Below are 17666 nucleotides of genomic sequence, written 5' to 3'. Positions count from 1 at the left end.
GGAGCTGACACCTTCCCTCGCCGCCGCTCGCCATTCCGAGCTAGCCCGCCCCGCCCGGCACAAGATGGCGGCGCGTCACGTGCGCGACGTGATGACGTAGGACGTAGGACGGCGAGCCGCACGGAGGCACAGCCTTAACCTCGCCCCCCACGCTCCCTCAGTGTTGACCCCCTCCCTTCCCCGCCCCCGGCCTGGCTGTGGATCATGCCGCCCGTGGCGGCCCCGACTGCCGAGGGAGCGGCGGCCTAGGACAGTTGGCTGTTGGGTGACACTGGTTCCCCCCGCCCCGCCAGACGTTTAAGAGGCGCGTCCCCCGCCGCGTGACGGGGTGGGGAAAGAGGTAGTAAACTCGGAGCCACCTGGGAGGGGGGAGTGGAAGTTCCCGCCCCGGAGAGCGGCGAGGCGACAGCCACCGGTAAGCGGGGGCCGGGGGTGGGGCGTGCCCCCGAGTCCCTGGGCAGGGGCGGGTGCGGGAGGCCGCGCTGCGGGGACGCCGGGCGGGGCGGCTCGCCGGGCGGGCGGGGGGTCGCGCGGGCGGCCCGGTGGGGGAGGGGTGCGGAGGGCGCGGGGCGGAAGGGGGAGGGCCCGCCGCGGTCCCCGGCCTCGCGCGCTTCCGGTGCTCGCGCCTCGGCCGCGCTGTTTCCCTGCGGCGGTGGGTCTCCTCTCCTCCCCAGTCAGAGTGACCCCGAAGCCCTCCCGCCGCGGGCTGGCTTTCGCCCCCGGGGCCGCCCTTCCACGGCCCCGGGCGGGCGCCCTCGGCGGAAGGGCTTGCGGGCGGCGCGGGGAGCCGGGAGGGCGGCGCGGCCTTGGCAGCGCGGCCGGGCCGGTTACCTTCTCCGGGGAGCCCACCGCGGCGCCCCGGGCGCCCTCGGGCTGCCGGGCCCCGGGCCGGCCCGCCGTGCAGGGCAGAAACAGCCCTGACCTTCTTAGGCTTTCCAGGCGAGCGGGGAGACACACAAAACTGTAACGGAAAGATGCAGGTGATGAGCGAGGAAGGAGGGCGTGGACCGGCCGAAGATCGGCTGTTCCCGCTGGGCAGACGATGAAACCCAGGAAACGTCTGATTTTTCTCCCCCTGTATCTTAAAACTGAGGATGGCATTCCAGAGCGTCAGCTGTGCCGTGCAGCGGGCGGCGTAATCGCTTTAAATTGTTGTAGACGTTAGAGAATGACTACTTACTACTTAGTTATCTTTTGAGGAGCAGTGAGCTAATAGTCATTTGCCTTCTGAAGCTTTTTCGGCATAGATTTGGCAGGCATTTTTGTCAACCTGGCCTCGTTTGGGATAAGAGTTTTTCTGCAAAATGTATTTTACCCTGAGACTTCTGTCACCCACAGAACAGAGAGATGCCGTTTTATTAAAATGCTATTTTTCTTACAGACTAAAGTGTGCAGTCACCTCTTGCTCAGTCAGAATAATAATACCGTTGTACTAAAGCTGAATATATTAGCTCTGTTATTTGTAGATATCCTTTAAGGATGTTTGCTCTGTGGTACATCTTACAGTACTACTATATCACCAGTAGGAGGTAGTCCCATCTAAAAATACTTTAAAAAATGCTTTTTTTATAATGTGCTTTTTTCCATTTACTTATAATGAATTACCAACTCTAACATAGGCTGTGTGTTTTTGTGCCTGAATCACCCTAAGGCTGTTTCTAAGGCTGGGTTGAGATAATTGTCTAAACGTATTTACTTAACTATTGTTTCTATCAGTTTTAAGTGGGTAAGCTGAACTAAACACATTGATTTATTCAACAATAATAAATATGTAAGATATTAATGTTATATTGGGAACAGGATATGGCCTTTGACTCCCTGGAGCTTGCATTCCTGTGAAGTATAGAGCAGGTGATTGAATACTGTGATATGTGCCAGGAGAGCGGGGAGTGGGGGGAAGACATGTGTTGTGAGTATACATTACTGCCAGAGCTTCTACACCAGCCTAAGGGAGTTAGGAAAGTTTGCCCTGAAGAATAACTCATGGGAGTAGGTCACATGAAGAGAAGGGGGATAGTGTTTCTGGCAGAGGGAATCCTATATAATAAAGAGGAAATATGTAAATTGACCCACACACCCTCACAGGATGGCTGCCTACAACCAGGCTGGTAGGGGGCTTAGTGAGGGATGACCAAACGACTTAACAAGCAGGCTGTGTGGGGCTACCAGGCCAGAGGGGGGGGGGGGGGGGCAGTGGTGGTGGTAGAGGTGGCGCATTAGGGGCGACTGGGCCCTCTAGGGGTGGCAGTTGGGGGCAACCAGGTTGGCAGGGGTGCAGTAAGGGGTGACCAGGCTGCTGTGGGGGTGGGGGCAGTTAGGGGTGACCAGGCAGGCAAGCAGGTGAGCAATTAGGAGTCAGCGGTCCAGGATTGTGAGAGGGATGTCCGACTGCTGGTTTAGGCCCAGGTATCGGACATCCCTCTAGGAGTCCCGGATTGAAGAAGGTGCAGGCTGGGCTGAGGAGGACCCCCGAATTTCGAGCACTGGGCCTCTAGTAGTATATTAAATCCTGAAGGTGAGAGAAAGCAAGGCAGGCACATTTGAAGATCTGAAAGAAATTCAGTATGACTAAGAGAAGCAATTTTTTTTTTTAATATATTTTATTGATTTTATACAGAGAGGAAGGGAGAGAGATAGAGAGTCAGAAACATCGATGAGAGAGAGTCATGGATCAGCTGCCTCTTGCACACCCCCTACTGGGGATATGCCCGCAACCAAGGTACATGCCCTTGTCCGGAATCGAACCCAGGACCCTTCAGTCCCCAAGCCGACGCTCTATCCACTGAGCCAAACTGGTCCCGGCAAGAGAAGCAATTTTGAGGGGAGATCATGAATTCAGTTGTGGAAATGGTGAGCAAGAGACACCTTGCCGCAAGCTTTCTCATAGTTAAACATCCTCTATAGGTGAAGAACTAAGACTCTTAATTCATCACATGAGAATACTACACTGTATCTGTTGGTGTTCACTATTTACTGTATTTGTGAGGGTCTCTGCTGGGCACAAAACATACATTTATATGACACAAGCACTGTCCTCAGGTGCCTTAAGACAGGGAAACAATGGTAGGAGTGGGGGTGAGGTGGAAGAGGGTATGGGGGATAAATTGTGATGATAAATAAAAGTTTTAAAAAGACTAAGGGAAACTGACATGCCAATAAACACAGTTCAGAGTGTTAAGTAACCTTAGAAATATCTTCAAGGCACAGTGGAAACATTAAGAAAGGAGGGGACATAAAACAAGTTTGCCAGGTAGACAAGTTGGGAACGTGAGAGTAGAGGGGCAATGCAGAATAAAAGAACATAGACTGGATTGAAACAGTTCTGGCCTCAGGTCTTGCATTCACATCTTACTATGAGATCCACAGTAAATGACAATTTATTTGAGCCTCAATTTAGGGCACATGTGTCAAACACAAGGCCCGAGGGCCAAATCCAGCCCGCCAGGCCTTGCAATGTGGCCCGCACCGCGCTGTCATCACTGCACTCCGCTGTCAGTTTATGACATTGTCAGTTTATGACTGTTCAGTAAACCATTCGGCCCGCGATTTAGGCTGGATTTTAGATTTTGGCCCCTTCTCTGATTGAGTTCGACACCCCTAATTTAGGGGATCCAGCAGATAATATATTTAAAAGCTCCTAGTGTCTAACACATAATGTTTTTTTTTTCTTTGAAAGTTTTCTCTAAGGTACTATGCTTTGCCCTGGCTGGTTAGCTCAGTTGGTTAGATAGAAATCATCCCAATTTCAAGGTTTGGGGTACCATCTCCCATCAGAGCACATACAAGAAGTAACAATGAATGCATAAATAAGTGGAACAACAAATCCATATTTCTCTGTCCCTTCCTATCCCTATTTAAAAAAAAAAAAAGGACCATGCCTTTACTTATGTTTCTCACTATGTCGTCAGCAAGATTGCAGCCTGCTGCTATCTCTCAGCTCCCCAAATATTTGGTACTTTTGAAGCTGTTTCACTGCCTCCCTTGTGATTCTGCCCTACTTGAGGTTGTCTCATCTTAAGCTTCCAGCAGCTGCCCAGGGCTTACTTTACTCACATGCCTTTTACACATAAAATTTACTGTGTGTTGAGCAAGTTTTTAGTAGATGTTTATCTTAACCTCAGTTTTAGGAATAATAAGTAAAAATAAGTGAACAAATAAAGGTTATATTCTGAAAGCATTAAAATACAGCAGTTGTTTATAATGAGATGAAACTATAAAGCTGTTTTCCTTTGGGGGGAAAGAAGCTGATTCCTCTTTTTTTTAAGGGATTATAAAAATTTTAGGCCATCTGGTAAACCTGATGGACTGAGCCCCAAAATAGCGCCAGCCAAAACTGATTTCTCTTTTAAAAAATCATTGAAAATAGGTTTTCTTCTTTTCTATAGGAAATACAGTATAGTTGCAATAATTGTCCAAGATGTTATTGTAGGAAATGTTTGTTATTTTGTTGATCATGTTAGTTTCCATTAGATATAGGATTTCTTAATAATGTTAGGGAGGGAAAATTAGTGAGTCACAGGGGGACAAACAGAAGAGTACCATTTCCAATAATTTAACAAGATTTTTAAAAATCTTATTTCAGTGCTTTAGCACTACATCTTTTTTCTTCTTTATATTCTAACCATGTCTTCTGAAATGAAGTGTTTAAAAGTCTACTTCACTAGAAATAGTATGTAGAAAATATGGATTTCTATCTTTGGTGCTATCTGTATGTTTACTTTGTGGAATTACACTTGCATTAGTGTAGATGAAAAAAATCACGGCACTGAACTATTATGTAGGCTTAAAAGCAGTTGAAAAAAGAACAAAGGAAATACTAGATGAATTTGTTAAAATCAAATGTTTTAAAATAGCCTTGGGTGGTGTGGCTCAGTTGGTTCAAGCGTTGTCCCATACACCTAAAGGTTGCGGTTTGATCTCCAGTACAGGATGTTTCTGTCTTCTCTCTCTCTCTCTCTCTCTCTCTCTCTCTCAACCTGTCTTTCTCCTTCTCTCCTCCCCCTCTTCCTCTCCCTAAAAATCAGTAAAAGCATGTAAAAACTCTTTAAAATAAGCATGGTTAAATCATATTGAGAAAGTATTTGTATCAACATAATAGAAATAAAATTTATATGAAGACCCCTGGCTGGTGTGGCTCAGTTGGTTGGAGCATCGTCTCATACACTGAAAGGTTGCAGGTTTGATTCACAGTCAGGACCCATATCTAGGTTTCGGGTTCCATTCCTGTTCAAGGCATGTGCATGGTCAACCGATCAATGTTATGTTCCTCTTTCCCTTTTTCGCTCTCCCTCTAAAAAAATCAATAGCCTTAGTGGTTTGGCTCAGTGAATAGAGCAACGGCCTGCAGACTAAAGGGTCCCAAGTTTGATTCTGGTAAATGGCACATGCCTGGGTTGCAGGCTCAATCCCCAATAGGAGGCGTGCAGGAGGCAGCAATCAATGATTCTCTCTCATCGTTGATGTTTCTGTCTCGCCTTTCCTCTCTCTGAACTCAATAAAAAATATATTTTAAAAAATCAGTGAAAACATGTCCTCATATGAGGATTAAAATTAATTTATATGAAGAAAAAATGTAGGTTAATAAGGAAAACACTAACTTCTGATAGGTAGATGGACAAATAATATGAACAGATAGTTCACAGAACAAATGGATATATACCTAGAAGTGGGATTATTGGATCAAATAGTAATTCTATCTTTGATTTTTTGAGGAACCACCATACTGCTTTTTACAGCAGCTCAACATTTTACATTCCCACTACAGTGCACAAATGCTCCAGTTTCTCAATATCCTTACCAATATTTCTTTTTTGTTTCTTTTATGTTAGCCATCCTAATGGATATGAGGCGGTAGCTCATTGTAGTTTTGACTTGGCAATTTCCTAATGATAAGTGATATTAAGCATCCTTTCATATGTTTGCAGGCTAACCCTTTCTTTTTTTCTTTATTATGTCATTGCACAAAACCACAAAAACCTTAATTTCTATCCAATATTTTTTTACTACTCTTTTTCTAAATAGTTCTTCATTTGACATATTCCATCTCATATAACCCATTTTTTCTCATTCTTATTTTTTAAATATTTATTGTTCAGATTATTACAGTTGTTCCTCCTTTTTCCCACCATAGCTCCCCTTCATCCAGTTCTCATCCCACTTCCACTGTCTCATCCATAAGTGTACAATTTTTGTCCAGTCTCTTCCCACACACCCCCACACCTCTTTCCCTCCCCCCCTCCCAGAATTATCAGTCCACTTCCTTTCTATGCCCCCGATTCTGTTATATTCACCAGTTTATTCTGTTCACCAGATTTTTATTCACTTGATTTTTAGATTCACTTATTGATAGATACGTATTTGTTGTTCAATGTTTTTTATATATTTTACTGATTTTTTTTTTTACAGAGTGAAAGGGAGTGAGAGAGAGAATCAGAAACATCTATCAGCTGCCTCCTGCACATCCCGTACTGGGGATGTGCCCACAACCAAGGTACATGCCGTTGACTGGAATTGAACCTGGGACCTTTCAGTCCCTCTGTCCACTGAGCCAAACCGGTTTTCGGCTGTTGTTCATAGCTTTTATCTTTACCTTTTTCTTCCTCTTCTTAAAGAATACCTTTCAGCATTTCACTTAACGCTGGTTTGGCTGTGATGAACTTTTTTAGTTTTTCTTATCTGTGAAGCTCTTTATCTGACCTTCAATTTTGAATGATAGCTTTGCTGGGTAGAATAAATAGTCTTGGTTGTAGGTTCTTGCTATTCAACACTTTGAATATTTCTTGCCACTCCCTTCTGGCCTGCATAGTTTCTGTTAAGCAATCAGCTGATAATCTTATGGGTACTCCCTTGTAGGTAACTGTTTTTTCTCTTGCTGCTTTTAAGATTCTTTGTCTTTTGTCCTTGGTATTTTAATTATGATCTGTCTTGGTGTGGTCCTCTTTGGATTCCTTTTGTTTGGGGTTGTGTGCTTCCTGGACTTGTAAGTCAATTTTTTCCACCTGGTGGGGGAAGTTTTCTGTTATTATTTCTTCAAGTAAAAATATCTTGCTCTCTTCTTCTGGCACCCCCATAATTCAGATGTTGGTACGCTTGAAGTTGTCCCAGAGGCTCCTTACACTATCTCACTGGTCGGCAAATTCATGAGACAACAGAGCTAAATATCAACAGTACAACAATTGAAATTTTTTTTGAGAGTCAAATTTTTTAAACTTAAACTTCTCCTAATGCCACTTCTTTGAAATAAACTTGCCCAGGCCGTGGTATTTTGTAGACGAGCAACACTAAAAGGGCCAAAGAGCCACATGTGGCTCGTGAGCCACAGTTTGCTGACCACGGCACTATCTCCATAATTTTGGATTCTTTTGCTTTTTGCTTTTCCAGTTGGGTGTTTTTTGCTTCTTCGTATTTCAGATCTGTGACTTGATTCTTGAAATCCTCTAGTCTGCTGTTGGATCTCTTGTATATTATTTTTTATTTCAGGCAGTGTATGGTTCATTTCTAATTGGTCCTTTTTCATATCCTCAAGTTTCTCACTAGATTTACCGGTCTTTTCTAGAAAATTATTGAAAAACCTTATAACCATGGTTTTGAACACTATATCCAGTAGTTTGCTTTCCTCCTTTTTTTTTTTTTTTTTTTCTGCTTTCCTCCATTTCTATCATTTGTGACCTGTTTCTTTGTCTCCACATTTTGGCTGCTTCCCTGTGATGATAGAGTGGCTTTGTGTGCCAGGTGTCCTATAGGGCCCAGTGGCTCAGCCTTCCTAGTTACCTGTGGTGGACTCTCTTGGTGCACCCCTTTGTGGGATGTGTGCACAGTCTTGTTGTAGTTAAGCCTTGATTGTTGTTGGTTCACTGGGAGGAATTGACCACCAGGCCAATTGGCTGTGAGGATCAGCTGTGATTATGATGAGAGAACTTCTGTGCTGGAGACACCCTTATGGGGCAAGACTTGCTTCAGTGGGGCTTTGATGCTCACTGAGTGTGCCCCCTGAGTGTGTCCTTTATGGATCTGAGGAGTTGTAATCTGGGTGGTCCTACTCTGACCACTGGGTACACTGGCTCTTGAATCTCCAAGGAGGTGCTAATTTAGCCTCTGCCTGAGGCCACCCAGCAGGAGCTATGGAGAGATCTACAGATTCCTTTTTGTTTGTTTGTTTTGGGTTTGGAGGTGCCCAGCTGAGGCCCAGCTGTGAAGCAGTGCAAGCTGCTGTGGGGTCTTGGGCCTTCTTTTGGAAGTTCTGGGTATCTCTGACCCAGCTGCAGTTCTTTAGGTAATTTTAGATTGCAAAGGGCCAAGCCATTCATATGCAAAAGCCTCTTTGCACATCTTGGGTGGGGCGGGGTCTCAGGGAATCCACCGGGCGGAGCAAACTGCAATGGCTGATCCTTAGCTCTGCCGTAAGAGGCCCCCGGGTCTCAGTGTCCCCTGTTATTTGCAGCAAGCACCTCTGAGAGAAAGCCGCCCTCGAGTTCCGCCCACTGCCAGACAGTCCAGTTTCTCCCCATATGATTCTGGGTACCAAGAGTTTCATCCAGAACAGGAATTCAGAGCAGTCGGGAGCTTGTGTGTCCCTCTCAATTGAGAAAGCCAACCCTGTACTCAGTTGCCAGCCCTTTAGGCAGTCCTAAAGGCATGCCTCCATACCTCTGCACTTTACTTCCGTAGTTCCTCTGAGTCTCAGTGTGCTTTTCTCTTTCCTTCTAGTGGTAGAATTTCCACTTAGCCAGCTTTCCTGTGGTTCTGGATGATGTCCGTTTTGTCTTTTAGTTGTAGTTTTGAAGTGGTTGTGTGAGGCAGCAATTTCGTGTGTTTATCTATGCTGCCATCTTGGTTTCTCTCCTATTCTCATTCTTAAACAGCTGCCATATCCTACAGTTGATTAGATCAGCTAGATTTTTACAGAGCCTCCTTGGGTATAGACTTATTTAGTTAGTTCAACTTCTACTCAATAAATTTTCTACATAAAACTATATGTGCAATTAGAAACTGTCCCTAGGCTAGAGAAAGGAATGCTGTGCTATGTCCATGGACAGGATGACTCTCATCCTGTATTATAAAACCCTAACATGCAAATCGACTGAACAGTGGAATGACCAGTCGCTATGATGCACACTGACCACTAGGGGGCAGACGCTCAATGCAGGAGCTACCCCTTGGTGGTCATTGCACTCCCACGGGGAGTGCCGCTCAGCCAGAAGCCAGGCTCACAGCTGGTGAGTGCAGCACTGGTGGCAGGACCCTCTCCTGCCTTCCACAGCAGTGCTAAGGACCTCTTGAGGGATGTCCACCTGTCAGCTTAGGCCCGCTCCCCCCAGGACCGGACTGCAAGAGGGCGCAGGCCGGGCTGAAGGACCCCACTTTACCCCCCTCCCCCCAGTGTAGCAATGTTGTGCACCCGGCCTCTAGTACTTAATAATATCTAAGGAAAAGTCTTTACTTTTTTTAGATCCTCACCCAAGGATATTTTTCCCACAGATTTTTTTTTTTTTTTTTTTTTTTTTAAGAGAGAGAAGAGAAAGGGAAAAACAGAAATATCAATGTGAGAGAAACACATGGATTGATTGTCTTCTGCACAGCACATCCAGGGCCCTTGTGGGGGAAAAACCTACAAAAACAGTATAAGTCCTTGATTGACATTGAACCTGGGACCGTTCAGTCCGTAGACTGACACTCTATCAAGAGTCTAACCAGCAAGGGCATCCCAATTCTTTTTAATGGAGGCACCAAGTTATCAATTTTTTTTTTAAATAGGTTTTTTACAGAGAGGAAGGGAGAGAGATAAGAGAGCTAGAAATGACGATGAGAGAGAAACACCGACCAGCTGCCTCTTGCACACCCCCTACTGGGGATGTGCCCGCACCAATGTACATGCCCCTGACCAGAATTGAACCTGGGACCTTTCAGTCCGCAGACCGACGCTCTACCACTGAGCCAAACTGGTTTCGGCAAGTTATCAATGCTTATACAACTGTGCAGTGTACTATATATATTCTATAGCACTTTTCATTACCAGTTTTAAGATCCTATACTTAGATTGCTACACTCCCAGAGCAGAGTTGTGGGAACATATTGAGTCTGGTTAAATTGAGCTCAGCCCATCATATTGAAAAGCTTTGTCTTGTTCTGAAAATGTATGCATGTTAAGAAATAAATGTCTTCAGATTTTCTGAAAATTATTAGAAAGCATCTTTTAACTGACTTTTTTTCTTTATAGTTGATTATGGAAGATTCCCACAAGAGTAACACTTCAGAGACAGCACCTCAGCCTGGTTCAACAGTTCAAGGAGCTCATATTTCTCATATTGCTCAACAGGTAAGGCAAGGACCAGCCAACATTTTGAGCCAGTTAGGAATATTTTATATGCAGATTAATCGGTTTTTTCAGATCTCTAATAACTAATATTTTTAAAAGAACCAAGCCAAAAACAAAAACGAAAAACTAAACTATAAAGTGTTGAAATATAAGGGAGGTAAATTTTATTTAAATGCGTGTCTCGGTGCATGGATTCGTGCACATTGAAAGGATATTAATTAGAAAAAATATTTTAATATTGCTATTCACCCTTTCTCTATAATTAAGGTGACCAGACGTCCCAAAAATTGGGACTTTTTTAAAACGCCCAGGACAAATTGTTAAAAATTGGGACTGTCCCGCCAAAAGTGGGATGTCTGGTCACCTTATCTATAATAGAAGTGTCAATTAAATTCACGATCGACAATGACAGATTTGAGCACATGCTTGTGATTGGCGCGAGCAAGAGCTTTATATGTATTGTGCATGTATGAGTTAACTTAGCCTTTTATATATGTAGAATAAACTTGCTTAATTAGACCTGCTTTCTGATTTAGCTAAAATTTTCCAGCCCAGTGAAGCACCGCAACTTCTCTTTCAGGTAATTGTTAGCAACACAGCAGTAAATATCAACATGAAGCACATTATTGTACTAGTAGATCACACTGGGAGACAAAGGGTTTAACTGTAATAGTGTTTGACTATATTCTGCCCAGAGAAAACCTGAAGTCATTTTCAAGTTCTACCATTTCTTCTTTTCAGTCGGGTCAAGTTTCTACACTTTCTAAATCTCTGTTTTCTGGCTATTGAAAAGAAAATAGGATTCCACTGAGTCTTCTATTTACCTACCCCAGGACTTATGTGAGGATCAAATGAGATAAGGCACGTGAAAACGCTTCACAAACATTTGGTTAAAGTGTAAAATGTTTGCACCTGGTTACAAAGCAAGTTGTGTTCCTGGGCTGAAGAAACTCCAAGGAGCCTAGTCACTAGGGAGAGGAAGCTGGAAGAATTGCTATGTGACGCCATTACCCAGTACTCACAGTGACCGTTCCAGGGGGGCTGGGCTGGGCTGGGCTGTGGGCCGCCTTTTGCACCGTGGGGTCTTGGCAGGGTTGGCAGCAATTTGGTGTGGTATTGCTCTGGGGTGGTGGCGGGGCCCATGTTCCACTTGGGGGAAGCTGAGTGTTGGTTTGTCGGCACCAGGTCTGTGGTGCCATTTGTTTTTAAAAGGCCAGTGTGTGCCGAAACCAGTTTGGCTCAGTGGTAGAGCATCGGTCTGTGGACTGAAAGGTCCCAGGTTCGATTCCTGTGAGGGGCATGTACGTTGGTTGCGGGCACATCCCCGGTAGGGGGTGTGCAGGAGGCAGCTGGTCGATGTTTCTCTCTCATCGACGTTTCTAGCTCTCTATCTCTCTTCCTTCCTCTCTGTAAAAAATCAATAAAATATATTTAAAAAAAAAAAAAAAAAAAAAAAAGGCCAGTGTGCATCATGGCAGCACCTGTGTTGAGCATCTGCTCTCTGGTGGTCAGTGCTCATCATAACCACTGGCCAGACACTTAGCCTTTTATATATAGATCTTGTCAAGATCATTCAGTTTTCCTTTATACAATGTATATTTAATGTTATATATAGTTTTCAAAACTTGAAGAAGTAGATTTCATTTTATATGGCGCATGATTTAGATTTTTTCAGACCAATTTTGTTGCTGCATAAAGAAAGTGAAAAATTATTTGGCTTATTACACTAATTGAAACGGACTAATAATTTCATGAGTAGATTTTCAGTTCAGTAGATTTATTGTAGGTATATAGAAAATATTTTTGTTGAACTGGAAAATAGGCATATTCATTAGAGGATTTAAATGGACAGGCATGCATACTAGAGAACTGATGTTCTTATTTTTATTTATTTATATATTTTTATTGATATCAGAGAGGAAGGGAGAGGGGGAAAAGATAGAAACATCAATTATGAGAATCATTGATAGGCTGCTTCCATCACGCCCCCTACTAGGGATCGAGTCCTCAACCCAGGCATGTGCCCTTGACTGGAATCGAACCTGGGATTCTTCAGTTCGCAGGCAGGCGTTCTATCCACTGAGCCAAATTGGTTAGGGCAGAACTGATGTTTTTAAATTTCAAATTGTCTGATCCATGCACCTGACTCAGTTCAAGGGAAACAACTGGCAGATTTGTTGCCAGTGGGGAGATAGGAACATTCAAGCAAAAAGTAGAAATTCGGAAAACTTTTATTCACCGTTGTGAACTTGACAGCTTCCCAATACTTATAAACTTTTTTAACAAAAGCATGTATGGATAGAAGATCCATTCAGAGCGTAGGATAGACCAGTGGATTTTAATGTTAGCAGAGTAAACAAAGTTCAGATTGTGCATTGCAAACAAACTTTAAGAAACTACATACTGTCAAGTTTTGATGTGGTATCAAAGAAGAATATTTACAATTACCTGAAAAGACTATTAAAACACTCCTCCCCTCAACCAAAATAACATATGGCAACATATTTAATGTAGAAGCAGTAAGAGAATTTAGCCATTTTCTGTTAACTCAAACATTAAGGAGATTTGAAGAAATGTAAAGCAATGTTATTTCTCTCACTGATTTTGGGGAGAAATTTAGTTGTTTTAATGAAAATATTTTATTTATGCTAACTTATAATGGATTTATGGTTGTTATTTTAAAATGAACTTAAATATTTTTTAAATTTCTATTTTAATTTTACACGAAGTATTGGTAGATAAAAACCCACATAAATAAAAGTTCTTTGACGTCATTAATAATGATTAAGAGTGTAAAAGGGTCTTGAGACCAAAAAGTTTGAGAAACAGAGACCTAAAAGGTCAGTCTTTCAAGCTTGATGCATCCTTCTCTATTATTCGGCTATCTCTGTGAAGAACAGTATCTCCTCCAGACGGTGCTGGAAAAACAATAAATGGAGTCTTCCAGTTACCTTTCTGTTATTAGAGCCCTTCACGGAAATGTGGTAATTCAGTTAGCTTACTTCTTATCTCAGTCATTTTGGTTAGTTACCTGTGAATGTATTCCAAGTTTCCTTAGAAACATATTTACAGTGAGGTAGAATAAGTACATTTCTAGGTAGTAAATAGTTGTATAATGATTTTTAAAAATAACCTCACTGATTTTACATTCAAGGTATTCTTGTGGCTGTTAGATTCTAAATTTTGTAAGGAAACAGTATCTAATATAGAATATTCAGTCATTCAGTTTTAGCTGGGAGTATAGCAGTGAACAAAAGTCTCAGCTCTCATGGAACTTACGTTCTAGTTTGGGGGAGACAGGCAATAAAATGAGTATCAGTTGGCAGGATATGCTGTGGAGACTAATAAAACAAGGTAGGAAGAATAGGGAGTTATTGGTGGGGACAGTGGAGCTTGACTTTTTATAGACGGTAGTGAGAGAAGTCCTGTCTGGAAATACCTCTTCAGTTATATGGACCAACAATTGTAAAACTCTGAGACAGACAGGCACTTGACATGGCTAAGGAACAGCAAGGAAGCCAGTGTGGTGGAAGAGGGATGAATGAGGAGAGAGAGATGAAACGAGGCAGAGGAAGGGGGTGGAAGGGGAGAGTGCCAGATAATGTAGGCCTTATATGCGACTAAGATTTTTGGTTTTTAAATCTGGGTGAGATGGGGAACCTTTGGAGTATTTTGAGTAAAAACATTATCTGACTGATATTTTAGTTGGATCACTCTGGCTGCTTTTTGAAAGTGGAAGCAGGAAAACCAGTTAGGCGGTTTTGGAGACAAAGTGCATGGAGACAGTAGTGGCTTGGACCATTGTGATAGCAGTGGTACTGAAATCAAGTTAGTGTCTCCATATGATCTGTTTGTAAAGCCAACAGTGATTGCTTTTAGATTCAGCGTGGGTTTTAGAGATAAAAAAGGAGTTAAGATTGACTACAGTTTTTGGCTTGAATAACTATAAGAATGGAGTTGCCATTTATTGATGTGGATGACACTGGAGCATGTTTTTCTTTTCTTTTTGAGGAGATGTTAGCAATTAGGAGTTTGGCTTGTAATGTTTGTGATACTCTCTGTATTAGTTTTCTATGTTAAAAAACAAATTACCAAAAAGTTAGGGCTTAAAACACACACTTATCATCTCACAGTTTCTGTGGAGTCAGGCATGTCTTAGCTGGATCTCTGCTTCAGAGTTTCTCCAGGTTACAAGCAAGGTAGCGAGGGCTGGGTCCATATCGGGAGGCAAGACTGGAGAACCAACTATTTCTAAGCTCACTCAGGTTGTTAGCAGAATTCATTTTGTTGCAGCTATAGGACTGAAAGCTTCAGAGTTTTGTTGGCTGTGGATGGGAGGCCACGGTCAACTCTTAAGAGTTCACTTACCGCCGAAACCGGTTTAGCTCAGTGGTAGAGCATCGGCCTGCGGATTGAAGGGTCCCAGGTTCGATTCCGGTCAAAGGCATGTACCTGGGTTGCGGGCACTTCCCCAGTAGGTGGCGTGCAAGAGGCAGCTGATCGATGACTCTCTCATCGATGTTTCTGGCTCTGTATCTCTCTCCATTCCTCTCTGTGAAAAATCAATAAAATATATTAAAAAAAAAAAAAAAAAGAGTTCACTTGCCAATTGGTTCTCTCCATAAGCAGTTCACAGCATGGCAACCTGCTTCTTTTTTTTTTTCTATCCTCACCTGAGGATATATTTTCCATTGATTTCTAGAGAGAGTGGAAGGGAGGGTGGAGGGTATCGGGACAGACAGACAGACAGACAGATATCGATGTGAGATATCTAATTAGTTGCCTCCCACATGTGCACCCCTACCGGGGCTGCAACTGAAGTATATGCCCTTGACCCAGAAGTGGTCCTCTGGCTAATACTCTAACCATTGAACACACTGGCCAGGCTCCTGCTTCAAAAAATCCTATATAATAAAGAGCTAATATACAAATAGTCATCACGCCCTCGTGCGGGGACGGGGTGGGGAGGTGGGGCCAGGGAACCTGAGGCCAGCCCAGTGGGTCTTGATGGAGGATCTGAGGCTGTACCCCCCACTCAGTGCCTGGTTGGGGGACCTGAGGCTTCACCTTCCCCTCCTGGTGCCAGGCCGGGGGACCTGAGGCCATGCCCACCACCCTGTGGGGCTTGTCGGGGGTGGGGCTTGATTTCTGGGTCCCATGGCACACCCCAGACTCTGACAGGAGGGAGATTTTCTTACACATTTTATTAATTTTCTTTCATCTCTGACTGCTATAAAAGAGAAAGAGCAAATAGCAATATTAAAATATTTCCTCTAATTAATTCCTTTTTAATATGCACAAATTTCATGTACTGGGCCACTAGTGTATATATATTATTTTTCCCCATTATCATTTATCCGCCATAACCTTCTGTCACTCCCCTCTGCTCCTGCACAATCACCACTCTGTTGTCCCTTTTCCTGAGTTCTTTTTTTCCCTTTGTTGTTCAATCACTCCACATTCCCTGCCTCCCCCTTCCCCCCTCCTCTCAGCTGTCACCCTGCTCTCTCTCTCTCTCTATGAGTCTGGTAGCCTGCTAGCAGAGAGTGCTAGCAAGACAGTCATGTAATATAACATAATCAAGGTAATGATATCCCATTCCTTTGCCATAAAACATAACATAATCATGGGAATGGCATCCCATCATCTTTGCCTTGTTCTGTTGGTTAGAAGTCACAGGACCCTCCCACAACTCAAGGGGAGAGGATTACACAAAGACGAGGGGAGAGGTCCAGACTAGAAATATAAATTTAGGAGTTGTGTATATATAAGTGGTATTTAAACTTATGGGGGTGATTTCTGGTTTCCACTAGAAGGTAGAGAGAGTATTTTTAGAAAATACATTTTTATTTATTTCAGAGAGGTGATAGACTAGAGAGGCAGGAGAAAGCAAAGCTGGGAAGCCCCTGGGATTGGATAAAAAGTAAAATGATAGCCGAAGCCGGTTTGGCTCAGTGGATAAAGCGTCGGTCTGCGGATTGAAAGGTCCCAGGTTCGATTCCGGTCTGGGGCATGCACATTGGTTGCGGGCACATCCCCTGTAAGGGGTGTGCAGGGGCGGCTGGTCGGTGTTTCTCTTTCATCGATGTTTCTAGTTCTCTATCCCTCTCCCTTCCTCTCTGTAAAAAATCAATAAAATATATATTTTTTAAAAAAGTAAAATGATAGTACTTAGGTGGGTGCATGAAGGAATTTGTGGAATCTGTCCTGGAGCCCGGGGCACATTAGGTTGTGCCCCAAGGGAGTCCAGAAAAAGGGAAGTTATAAGTTACCCAGACATTTCAAAGGGTATGTTATCTTAGATGCAAAAAGAGATAAGCTCAGTTAAGGTAAACATTGACTTTGTCAGTGAAGATACCAGCCTAGGATGTAATTACCCATCATACCTGCGTTTAATTAAAGTTTAATTTCAGACCATCCTTTGTGGTTACTTTAGATCTCTTGAGTTTGCAAGACTGCCATGCAGGTGCTCCCCTGAGCTTGTCAGGTTAGCATGTGGCCCCTTCCTTCCACAAATTTAAAGGGATTAAGCTCAGATTCAGGTATTTGCATAGAGTAGTTGAGTTAGCAGGGTTGTTGCTTGGCCAAGGAACTACAGTGAAGCAGGAAAAGACAAGAATATTGGAGGTGTATGAGATATAATACTAGACTGTGAATTTTAAGCTGTATAAGGAAGGAAGTGGGGATTTGATGGGTCAAGAGCAGGGAAGATGGTAGGCTCAATGGATTATAGGTTCCTATGGAGCCTAAGAATTATTAAGAGTCCAATAGTAGCCGAAACCGGTTTGGCTCAGTGGATAGAGCGTCGTCCTGCGGACTGAAAGGTCCCAGGTACGATTCCGGTCAAGAGCATGTACATTGGTTGCGGGCACATCCTCAGTAGGGGGTGTGCAAGAGGTAGCTGATCGATGATTCTCTCTCATCGATGTTTCTCTCTATTCCTCTCCCTTCCTCTCTCTGTAAAAAATCAATAAAATACAATATATATATTTTTAAAAAGAGTCCAATAGTAGAGGTAGTGATTTGGAAGTAAGAGGTACTGAGAGAGGGATATTTGAATTTGAGATTATGGAGAGGTACATTTATTGATAATAACAAGGTTTAAGTAAGTGGTTCTCAACTGGAGTGGTATGGTCCCGCATTGAGATGTCCAGAAATTGGTGGGGGTGGAGATGGGTTGCCACTGGCATTTCACGAACAAGGGAAGAAAATGCTAAATGCTTTGCATTGAGCAAGATATTCCTGCACATGGAAGATTTGTTTCTAAACAGACATTTGAAAAAGGTCTGTTTAAAAACCCTGATAAGGTAGTGAGTAGTTGAGGAGGGTGGAAGACTGGGCTTTGTAGAAG

At 43.4% G+C, this 17666-nt stretch overlaps 1 protein-coding gene across 4 annotated transcripts in view; it reads left to right on the top strand.

Annotated features, from left to right (window-relative positions):
* The first annotated feature begins 98 nt into the window (after window positions 1-98).
* ATF1 (activating transcription factor 1) overlaps window positions 99-17666 on the top strand; it is a 62465-nt gene continuing 44897 nt past the window's right edge. For 2 of the 4 annotated variants that reach the window (XM_084877509.1, XM_084877507.1), the window contains exons 1-2: window positions 99-415; window positions 10217-10315. In XM_084877509.1, coding sequence (XP_084733635.1) covers window positions 10223-10315 — 93 coding nt within the window. In that variant the 5' untranslated portion in view covers window positions 99-415; window positions 10217-10222. The remainder of the gene's footprint in view (window positions 416-10216; window positions 10316-17666) is intronic. The other 2 variants (XM_084877510.1, XM_084877508.1) reach the window with 1 other exon arrangement.

This window comes from Pipistrellus hanaki, assembly GCF_964339955.1.
Source record: "Pipistrellus hanaki genome assembly, chromosome: 3".
Classification (NCBI taxonomy): domain Eukaryota; kingdom Metazoa; phylum Chordata; class Mammalia; order Chiroptera; family Vespertilionidae; genus Pipistrellus; species Pipistrellus hanaki.
The sequence above is the reverse complement of the archived record's forward strand: the minus strand, read 5'-3'. Positions and strand labels throughout refer to the sequence as shown.